General features: G+C 34.3%; 1 protein-coding gene across 2 annotated transcripts in view; it reads right to left on the reverse strand.

The window, feature by feature from the left end:
* The window catches only part of LOC108688203 (epidermal growth factor receptor), a 150948-nt gene that overhangs the window by 19725 nt on the left and 118824 nt on the right, over positions 1-12399 (reverse strand). Inside the window, exon 2 of one of the 2 annotated variants that reach the window (XM_018194360.1) lies at positions 4834-5192. The exons of the other annotated variant lie outside the window; for it this stretch is intronic. Coding sequence (XP_018049849.1) covers positions 4834-4984 — 151 coding nt within the window. The 5' untranslated portion in view covers positions 4985-5192. The remainder of the gene's footprint in view (positions 1-4833; positions 5193-12399) is intronic. 2 annotated transcript variants of the gene reach the window in all.

The following is a 12399-nucleotide window of genomic DNA, read 5'->3' on the forward strand; positions in this document are numbered from 1 at the left end:
ATATATTCAGACAAATTAGATATATTCTTTACATCCCATTTCGAGTCTCTCATCCAATATTTCACTCTCATTCTGAATAATGACATCGCAATGTTATAAACAAAATCCGAGACAATGTTCTTCATCGTCGCGTTTTCGCGTGTCATCACGTCAATCGGCAACGATTGCCACCTTAAGTCTCTCTGATTCGGCATACAATGTGCAGCTTAAGAAAAAACATTGACAGCTCCATTTGTGTTGCATTCAAAGATCTCACCTCGATCATATCGACGACACCCATTGTTGTCATATTCGCGATCGCACGCGTCATCTTGCATCCAAAACCCTTAATTAACCTTCGACAGTATGCATTAATATCGCGAACGATACGAGTTCGGCCACATTGATGAAATGAATGCGAGGTCGTTAAGTTGACGAGTACGTACCTGTGAGACCACCTGTTACCGGTTTCACCTCAGGATTGTCGCACGAGCCCGCGAAATGCCCGCCAGGCAGGTTGCGAGAGACGTCAGGCGAAAATGATTAATAAGAATCGACTCATCTGTTATACCGCGTGTGCAATCTCTCCTTGGAATGCTGCCTCAATTGAATCGCAGAGCTGCGCGCTTGTACAATCATCACGTATTCATTGCTTATTCTGAACTGATTAATTTTGCTAGATAGTTCTGATAGATTTAAAATCGTACTAATAATAATAATAAAATTTTTGAAACAAATTTTCTTATTATACATAGTAAATATTCAGTATACGGAATGTATGTATAAATAACAAAAATTTCTCATTGTCAGAAAAATTAGATTTATATTGTTATTTGTTATTCTTACTATAAATAGTATAAGAATACTTTTAATTATAAATAATGTAAATCGTGACTTTTAGTTGCGCTTCAAGTTATTTATAATATTAAAATTTCGAAGATTGGAAGAAACGTTATGCCTCAAATTTTTAGTAGAAATAAACGGAATTTAATTAAGAATATTATAAAAAAGCAAATAAAAGCTGTATAAAAAAAGAAAATAAAACAAATAGATGATCGCAAATATCCAAGATACATTAATGCTTTTAGAACATATCAGGAGGAATTTTAGTAGAAAAGAAACGCGCGATGGTTCTGAATCCTCATTCATTAGATTCAGTGACGCAATTCTCTAGTACATAAATATAAATCCACCGAACATATTGAACGGTTATATTTCATTGGCGAGCAAAAAATGTGAACGTCCCTCGGAAATGTGACATCTCAATCCGTCTGTGGGATCTCGTCGATATTCCGAGCGGTCAATTAAGGCATGCCTCCCAGATGTCCTCGTCTGGTCCTTGCACGCACGTATATCGTTGATGACGATAAGTCGAATGAGAAAACGGTATTACCTACACTGTGCGGTATCTCGCTTCAGTCTCGATGGATGCTTATGCTTCGATAATCTCTCTTTCTGTAGCTCTGCCGTCTTGTTACTTACTCCTTATTTATCCGCTGGATACGTTGGAAGATACAATCTGCCGAAGGATCCGTTGAAGATGAAGAAACTGGAAGGAGCAATGGGAGAGAAAGCGAGATTCCCTAGCTACCCAAGAAGAAACATCGTAATAATTAATATGGCTGATCAAAGGGATGATACTAGCTATATCGAAGAGTCTGACCTGCAGAAAGACAGGAATTCTCCGAGATTCAAAGATTAGATCAGTACTCAATTGTTGAATGAAATCACTTCTCGTGGCCAAGAGGTATAATGAATAAAACTTCTTGCTGCTTGTCGATTATTTCTGAAGGCGAAAATATAAAATAAATGAAGAGCTTGGGGCAATAATTGACTAAGTTGTGCGAGTAAAAACTTTGTCAATCTTTTGGCGTATGTCTCATTTACGGTTTCGATTACAATGCCAATCAAATATTCTTTTATCCTTTGAGATAACACATTAAATAAGGCTTTAAGAATTGCAGGAATCATCTCATTAATAATCATGGCTTTTGTTATTATTATTCATCTACTTAAAACAAAATATAATAAAATAGAAGTTTTTAAAATATTTCATAAAATATTTTATCATAGAATTTATTTTAACTTTATTTATTCCGTTTTATGATATAATGTAGCACAGAATAGAGTTTTTGATATTAAAAATATAGAAATATCATTAAAATATAATTCTGTAATAGCTATTAAATAAAATAAAATAATATAAATTACGTATAGCGAGATTTCAAAAAATACAAGTCATGCCGAATGATTATCGAGATCGGACAGAAATTGATGAGTTCTGTAATAAATGTCAGAAAAGTCTATCCTACGCGAAAGTCAGCATAATCAAAATCGAGATACGTCAGAAGATGAATTCTAAAATTGCTATGTCATAGGGCACTTAATTTTTTTAAAGGAATTCGATTTTTTTAATTGATGTGTCGGACATTTCCTTTCCCTTACGTAAATAATATCCTTGCGTCTTTACGTGGCGGATTATCGAAGCTGCACTCGTCTTTTAATAGACGCTTTATTCCGAAATGTGATACGCCTTAAAAGCCGAGAACGATAAAGGCGGTCGATTAATTTACTGCGGCTCCATAATCCCTTCAAGGTGAATTCTTCTCTCTCACCGAATCTTATCATCTCTCTCTCTCTCCCTCTCTCTCTCTCTCTCTCTCCCTCTCTCTTTCTTTCTTTTCTTCTTGATTTGTTGTTCATCTCTCATTCATTCTACCTTTTTCTTCCAAGAAAATAGAGGCTATAGAGAGCACAACATGGCGAACGTTTTACTCCCGCTTAATGGGTAGAAAGAAATCGACTCAGGACTTATCACTTTAATGGAAACCTTTATGGAGGCCACTTTAGGCGATATCTTCTCGTGTCCGCAACGAATTCTGGTGTTCAAATGCACTGGACAAACTGCATTTTTCAGCTGCATAATGCGCAGCTTCTACGATTATTGTGTTAAAGATTGTGGAAAGACATTCTACACTCTTTTCATTGATCATATCAATTCGTTTCAGATTGATACTCGCGAATGGAATTCTAAAAGCCGTCCATAAAAATGGCGCAGTTTTTGAAGAATGCTGCAAGATTTGATTACACTATCCATCTAAATATTTATATAAAAACTATTAGTAATAGTCTAATAGCGTTACGTGAAAGTATTCAGATGGTCTCCTGAAATACATATACTTTTTTATAAAATTCAATTGAAGTGTTTTCGAACAATTTATTAAATCTCTCAGACGATTCATATTTATTATTCATCAACCAAATACTGTTAAAGCGGATGATAGTTTCAAACGCCTACATTTTCATAAAGCGTATAATAAATCAAAATTGTAAAATAAAATCGATGTCGTTTCACTCTTTAGCTGTTATCCAACAAAAGAAATTCTGTGTCTGAGATAAGCACCTGCCTGTGATTGCGATGCTAAGAAGATAGCTGTTTGCTGCGTTAGAATACAGTTAAAGAATTATGATTTTATAATTTACATTTTTTAATTTTTGTGTCTACATAATTTTGAGTTAATACAAATAGGTGACTAAAACTTTAAAGTATAAAAAAATTGTGATCGTTTATATAAAACTATCACAATTTTAAATAGAACTGTTAAGAAATATATTAATTTATATGATTCACATTTTTAATCAATTCCTATTAAAAATCTCTTTCAGGCCGAATTTAATTTATATTGACACTTAACTCTCATCAAGAAATCATCGAAGCCTGCAGAAATGTAACTTCCGTAAACCGCGTGTGGTCCATTGAAACCGTATGATATGACAGTTGATATCTAATAAATATATATCAATGATAATAAACGCAACGGCGATCTCGCGGCGGTCATCAACACCAATGTAAACATCAGACTTTATATGGGTCAAGCTCTTGCGGACTGCGTGTCGGAGAGTGCGTATGCTGCTGTATGAGTAGTGATTCTCGATCACTACTCATAGATGCACTTACACGGTCATGCGCAACGTTAGGCGCTCTCGATCAGGGACGAATGGTAAGAGGTAAGCTTTTAAGAGGCGTGAGTTTCGTCATTCTCTCCTTTTTTACCTTCCCTTCATAGGAGAGGAAACGGTACTTTCCACGTATTACGAGTAAAAGAGACTCTTTGGCCAAGCGACGCCCACGCGAAGCTGAAGCACCGCTTCGCTTTCTACTTTTCTACGGTCTCCCTCGATGATCTACGACCAAGGGTCTCCGCTATACTAGGAAGAACGGAATACACTTATACTCCGATTAAAAAGCTGACTCGTAGCAACTCTTATGCGCCAATAAATTACATTACTCTCCCAACGTCAGATTTGTTACTAATGCTCGCAAGATTACCATCTCTCTTTTATTACCGACATGTTCACATTCCTCAGAGATTTTGTTACTCCAATAATTGAATATTTACGTTATAAAAGAAGAGAAAGTAAATATAATTATATGATAAATAAATATGATATATATAATCAACTTATATTATAAAGGATCTAAATTAATAATATAAATTAATAATTGTTACAATTAATTTAAATTAATAATTGTAACAATTGTAAAAATGGAATAAATATATGCCGTAGTACTTTCTAATGATAAAATCAATAGTCATTTTAAAATCATTAAAATTAACAATAAAAAATTGAAAAATGTATGATAGTTTATATTTAATCGTAACTAAATAATTTCATAATGCATACGTTAGTTTTATTTAAAAAAATGAACTATTATATTTATTCCAATTTTATGCATGAAAGCAAAGAATTACGATCATACTTTAATGTCGGAAATAATTCTCAAATCGATCATAATTCCGTTTTCGCAACTTCCTCTTTCTCTTTTCGAATGGAAGTAGTTACGAAACTCACTTTTCCCTTTGACGAACTCAGTTGAACTGACATCTGTAGAACTTGGTTGAATTAACGCATCGCAGCTATCGGCGACGATTAGTAGGAGGAATGTGACGCCGAGGAAGTTGCAGATCAACAGCGCTTGTGACCTGTATCGGTGGTTGAACATGATGAGCTTTCATGCCCTTCACGAACCCGTAGGCCTTGTCAAGGTGAAGATCTGAGTGAAGATTCCCTCTTCTGCTTCGTGGACTCGTCGATTGTCACGAACAAGGAGAAGATCGGAGGAACTTCGGAGAACTGTTTCCGCCGCTGCCATCGCTCTCCCTTCTTCACTGTGCATGTCACATGTCTGGCATTAAAGTCATCATGAATGTCTGAAATGAGAAAAGTGGCAATCAGTGGAAAAGTAGCGCACGATGTTAAGAACACCGTATTTGTTCAATGTACGTTTGATACAAATGCGACTCTCTAATCTTCTATAGCATATTTCTTATGCTTGATCTCTCTTTGCATTAAAAAAGGAGAAATGGTGCTACAAGCTTCATTTACTTATGTTTCGTTCACTTTCTTTTCTACCACGCTTCAATTATATCCTCACGAGTCTTACTGATTCAAGCTAGATGTTGCATATTTTAGAATAAGAGAAAAGTTTAGGGATGCTTGAGGTCATAAAGATTTACTCACATTTAGAATTAAATGTTTGATGAAAATGTGATTATATGTTTTTATACGAATTATATGTTTTTATACGTGATTATATTAAGCGAGATGAGACGCGGAAAACAATCAGTATAAATCCTCCCGTGTTGAAATCTCTGTTATTTTCATTATTTCTAAAGTGTTTCGCGAGTTACGCGTATAAATCAATAATTATATGCCACTAAAATGAGTTATGCCGATTGGTGTGCTTGCAGCACATATTTCTAAACTACCCTGGCAACAATATTTATTTTGTGTGTCTGAATGCATCCTCTATCATATCACATAATATATGTTACATGTGTTTTACACTGTACTCTGATGAATAGCGCGACAGAATCGTAAATATCCGCGTCGTGTGTAGACAGACTATTAATTTTAAGTCAATTAATTGGAATTATATTTATAATTAGCGTGATAAAATTATTCACTTTATTTAGAAAATAAACATTAATCCTATTAATGACATCAAATATTAATTTCGTGAAAATTACTTACTAATTAAAAGCATTAAATTAATGTTCATTTCGTGTTAAGTAAAGAAAAAAGATTATATTCGTTGTAATTAAATGTTTAACCTTATGTTTTTATCATACATCCAGTTTTCTCATTAATTTAATCTGTATCGGCATCAAATGGTTTTTATACTCGGTCTCCAGACCTTAATTTCAAAAAAGCATGTAGCTACAAAAAAGCATTCACTCATCTTCTACAGTGGTAGTGTTGTGTCATCGCCTCGTTTATGGACTCCCTTCGACGGAGTGTATCGTATTAGAAGATGGCAAGGGAAAAATAAGAAGAAACGAAGAAGAGAAAGACGAGGGGATGATGGCAAAGAAAGAAGGGGCGAAGATCAAAAAAGAGAGGAAGACAATGCAGCTAACAGCAGGTGTCTGCTCGCTTGTCCGTTCCTCCTTTTTTTCTCTCATTCCCGTTCCCTCCTTTTCGTCGCGATCTCATCCAAAGAGATCATCCCAACACTCACATTCACATACTCAGTTCCCTCTTTGTTCTTTCGCGCTTCCCGCAGAGTGGCGAACACGAGTTCCCTTATTCGGATGCGACAAGCGAGGATCAACTTAAACAAATGACGTCGAGCCGCGCGCGCGGCGGCAGTTTGATTGCGGGTGTCTCGTTAAGGTCGCCTCTTCAGATCGTCCCTATTAATTACGATCGATACCTGGCGACGAGCTATCGACGACGAGGCGCTTGATCATGTCGCTCGTGATAGTGCTACGTGTTTATCTCCACCCTCCACGACGCGATTCTTCTCGGTCGTCGCGGTACCACGCTGTCTGCCAACAAGAAAGACGTGGGAGACCCTGGAGTGCTGCTCGGATAACAGAATGGTCGTAACATGTCGCGTATGCAAGCTGCACACAGTACACACTTCCGCAAACCAGTAACAAATCCTTAAAAGAACAGGATAATCCGAAAGAAATCGACTTAATATATATTGACATGTTTACATTTTAATTTTATATATATATATATATATAAATTTTCTGTTACTTCTATGAATTTTTGTAAGTTAATAAATTTAACACTTTCAAGATTTTTTTTTTACTTTACAGAATAATGAACATGTTTCTGATACGTTACATTTGTAAATCACGAAGGTTTGCACTGGTGACTTCGTCAGAAATGCGACGACATGGTACGAGGATTACGAGGCTGCGAACCGGTTTCAGACGTACCGTTCGAATGGCGGAATTAACCCGAACTCAAAGGACTGGGGCGCCGTCGACACTTCGCTTAATTGCATGGCTGGGACTTGCAAATTTTTATCGTTCGTCTCAGGGAACTTTAATCCTATCTTTATAGCTGTTTTTGATTGCGACTGTGACGCAAAGCGCGCGCACAGTATAAATATATTTTAAATCTTCTTGTTGTTCGTCCTGTGAATTTGACAAAAGTTCGCATAAAGTGCAGAAAATCAAGTAAACTTAAATTTAACATATATGCTTTTATAAAAGAAGGTTAATTTTATAAAAGAAGGGTATACAATAATTTTTTTCTAGTAGAAAATCCATTCTATTATTCTCGTAACTATTGTCGAAATACAGTGTTTGCTCAATATTTGATATTATAATAGAAATTTATGATATTATTATTTATTTGCTTGCTATACAATATAAGAAAAATAATTTTAAAGAATCGACAAGAGAATGATAACGAACATTTTCTTAATGCTAGACAAAATCTGACAAAGTGTTACGAATCTCCGTAACTTGCATAATAAGAATTTGTTAATGTTTTCATATTGTGGAAAAAAGAAGCATTTCTCTTTCTCAACTTGCGATACGTTTTGCAATTCGCGACACTCCAGTGCTGAAATTTCATTGTGATTAAGAAAGCTATGAAATACAATAATTTACAGTCGCGATAAGAAATAAAGCGGGCATCAGCTCCGATTACTAACCGGTTATTGTCCGATCGTAATGCATAACGTTATAAATAATATTCATACCATTCTCCGTCATCATATATTTTATGCATCATTTCTGAAACCCATTGCAGGTAAAAACAATTTTTAATTAATTTTTGCTTATTTTTTAATGTATTTGTTATTAAATAAGACATATTGTATGTGATCTAGAACATTACTTATAATACAATCTCATGTATTTTTCTTATCTAACATTCATTTTTTATTTGTTGTATATTCAATTATTTATGTCAATATAATGTATACATTTAAATATAATATAATAATTAAATATAATAACATAAATGATAACAGAAATGTCATAAATTTTTTTCTCTGTTTCTGTTTATTGTTTTTTATTTCTTCATTCTTAATCATGAACTGCAATTATTATTTAATGTTTAGGTATTATTTTATGTTATATATAAAGCGTACATTAATACTGCATGCTATATGTTTATATTTTTTATTTTTATATAAAATATATAATTTATATATAAAATTGAAATTTTACTGAAATTGAAATTTTTTACTGACAATTTTGCTTTGTTATTAATTTGTTCTATACAGGCAGAAAAATATAATTATTATTTTAAACTTTATTATATATTAACTTTTGATTGAATTCCAAGATAAAATAATAATTTAATGATCTGCATCAAAGAGCGAAGGCTTTCTTGCGTTTTTCGTTTCTTGCATTTGTCACTGTTGTGCCGAACAGATCAGTACGCTCTCTTCAAGACTTCTCAGTGACTAATCGTTGATCGTCCAAGGCGTGTCCGCCCCAGGCCTCGTTAACTTTTCTCAACGTGTACCTGCGTAATCTACCCTTCTCTCATACCTGATCCGATAAGAAGTAAACGTCGAAGGTGCCCTGCGAAAACGACGCCGTGACGCTTGCGTTTGTTGTTTGCAAACTGGCGTATGCACCGATCGCACGAGCTTTTTATCAACGTCTACAAGGGGAGATTAAGAGGCGTGGTTCTCCATACAGCGAGACATGTTCCTAGTGAGAACCGCTGGTTCTCATTTAGGAGTACGAGAGAGAAACAGCGCAGTAAGAAATTTTCCTTGAATTGTTAAGTTTAAACAGACCGAACAATATTTTCAGCTTATTCTTTTATTCGAAAGATTACTTGGCATTTCGCCACGATTATATATGGAAATTCCGGTCCATTCTTGTGTATTTTATATTTTAGAAAAATTAACAAATATTTTACTGTTCTACTTTATATTTTTGTCAAAGTTTGCGCGCTTAGATAACATATATGTATTATATAAAACGAGGACTTTCCATCGTCTTTAAAATTCAAAGAAAGTATCGATGTATGGATTTTTTTAAATACTATAATTTTGTACAATATTCTTTGAACATTTTGTAATAATTATATTTATATTTTAAATGACATGTATACATGCCAACAACAATAAGGCGCTATAATTTCATGCTTTCCAGCAAAAAACACAGTCTAACTCAGTGACCATTTCATCTTTGTTTAGTGGCAAATAATAAGGATGTAATAATTCACTGTTACACTGTGTCTCTTGCTGGAAAACATCCAGTATTATATAGATATTTAAAAAAATTCAAGATAAAGGAAAGAAGCCTGTTAATCAGAAGAAAGAGAATTTTCTCTGAGAAATCAGAGAGAATTCTTCAAGGAGCGACTAATGCGGAGCATCATGGATGGCGAGGAGTTGGAAAAACAATAAGAGAAAAAGATTTTGCCATGCGAGACATCGATCGTATATATCGTCGTGAAGACTTACGTTCCTCTCGTCCTTCGTCTTTCCGACCCTCATTCCCTCGCACGGTTGGATTCGGACACAAAAGCGGCGTTCTTTGAGGGAGGGTCCGAAACAAAAAAAGAGTCGGTGAACACGGCATGCAACCGTGTTAACTGCGCTGATTATGCATTCATATCCTTGTTTCGCGACAACCTGCTGATTGTTTCCACAAAACGCGACAACCCCCTTGTAGCCGTGTGTTCGGGCCGGTTTTTCAGCGGATTGTGAGGGAGACGCGGTCGTAGGTGCTGCTAAGGACGCGCGAGCCTGCCAGCAAAAAGGATCAATTTGTATGCGGGTGAACGCTCCCCATTTCTGTCGCCGTTCTTAACAGTCCTGGCCGTGTAACGTTTGCACGACAATGGTGACGGCGAAATATAAGGGCGCTCAAGAAATGCATGTGTATACCGGAAGACAAACAATTGAAGAGTCTGGGACAACAATGTGCTAATCCACACGAAAGAGAAAGAGAAAGGCGAATGAGGTTCTAATTGTAAGATTTTGTCTGCAGATTTTGACGATGGTTTTACTCAAAAGCGATTACATTTTTAGAAATAAATTAAAGTTAATATAAACGAAGAATAATAAGGATAGGAAATTCGTATAGATATAAAAAAATTATCGATTATTTTAATAAAATTTGCTTAAGATATATAATTTTGCAAAAGATTAATATTTTTCTTAATACTTTTAGAAAAATACCATATTTGTTAATAATTTCAAAAATAATAAAAAAATCTAGGATTTAATTTGTTTAGAAATTAATAAGAAAATGCTGATAGAGATGAGCTTATTTATTTACATATGAGATATCTCTCCATATACTAATTTATTTTTCAGTAATCTAAAACTTATTTGAAAAAAGACAAGATGCGCAAAATGAAATATAGAAGCGCTCGCTATCTTTTGTAATATACAAATTTCACGAGTGCGTACATGATCCGTTCTACCCATGATATCCCCTTATGATGAATAAGTTAGCGTTTCCTCAAGGTGTGCACACTTGATGATGCCTCGTTATCGGCGACATATAAAGCTCCGATTAAGAGACATTGATAAGAGGAATTATTTTTTTTTCAGCATCCGAAAAACATGAAAAGTGTGAAAAATGTGTGTGATAAGACATGAAGTCATTATATCAAGATATTATTTAAACGAGCAAAGTAAGAAAGAATAACATTAACAAAAATTGAAATTAAAATTTGATAAACTTTAGCAATTTTCAATAAATATTAGTACATGTTTATGTTAGTCAGAAATTAGTTCGATTGACAATATATCTTGTTAATCTAAATAGAACAGAGTTAACAGAAGAATAATTCATCAATCAATCTTGTTACAACAGTAATTGACTGAACAGAAACGATTTAAAGGAGAAGAAATCGGGGAGACACGGATGGCATAACAAACAAAAATAAAAAAATGGGAATAAGTAATAAGTGAAAGAGAATAAGCTCGAATAACGGTAACATTGAACGTGAATGTAATCTCAATGTTTACAAATTTTCATTGCTCAACTTTAATGGAAGGTTTTATTACAAAATATTTCGAAAATATTGTTTTAATTTAAAAGTACATACATAATCGACGAAAACCAAACTTAATTAATTAAAAACCATCGATTCCACCGTTGATTCACTTTCATTAGATAGCGTATGGATCAACATTTTATTTTATTATGCAGCCTTTGCGGCAACCAATTGCATCAAAAGCTGTAAAGTTAGATTGAGTGAGCACGAGAGATACAAGTCGAAATTGTTATTTAAAGTGCACTTTTTAAAGAAAGAAAAAAAAGATTTAATATTTCTAATTTAAAACAAATTGATAATACAATAAATTAAATAAACTTATAGAATTACATCTTTCTATGAGCAACGCGTGCAAGGATAAATTGAATATGAATTGAAATAGAAGTTGTATTGATAGCGGTTCATCGTAAAACTTATTATATTGATGAAGAAAGAGTATAAACCGGCCTATCGAAAAACTTGACAAGAATCCGAAAACAAAGAGAAATGGTAGCAACTAGTTGCTTCTTATAGACATTCGCGACTTCCTATTGATTTGCGAGAATCATGTCTGCAGTTCGTTAATAACGTGAACGTTCATGACTTCGTGAGGGAGCTTCCATAAGTCCAGTGTTTAAAGAAGAGATATCGTGAGCATACAACGTGGTGAGCTAGAGAGTGCGCCATGAAATCCAGGATTACCGCTCACGATCGTTTCGCTAGTAAGGATCCCGTCTGAGTTTCGAGTCATCGATAACTTCTACCAGGTCGACCTCCAGGCTTCATGCATCTTCGCGGCGTGATTGCTCGACTACGTTTATGTGAAAAGTCGCTTTATACGTGCACATACCGAAGAGAATCCTGAGCGAGTTTGCACGAAACGAGAGAAGGAAATATATACAACATGTAGATATCTGTATCTCATATTCGTATCATGATATGGCTATAGTGTCATATTTGGAGTTTTTAAAGATAAAATGTTAATGTAATGTAATGAAAACTATTTTTTAAGTTAAAATAAAATCCTCCACTTATTTGTTTTATATAGGCTGTTTTATGTAGGCTATAAATTATTTTATTTAAAATAAGAAAAGAAGCTATGAGCTAAAATGAATGTTAACGAGTTCGTGTAGTTTCAAAATTACATTTTATATATAT

This window comes from Atta colombica, unplaced genomic scaffold, assembly GCF_001594045.1.
Source record: "Atta colombica isolate Treedump-2 unplaced genomic scaffold, Acol1.0 scaffold226, whole genome shotgun sequence".
NCBI classification, from domain to species: Eukaryota; Metazoa; Arthropoda; class Insecta; order Hymenoptera; family Formicidae; genus Atta; species Atta colombica.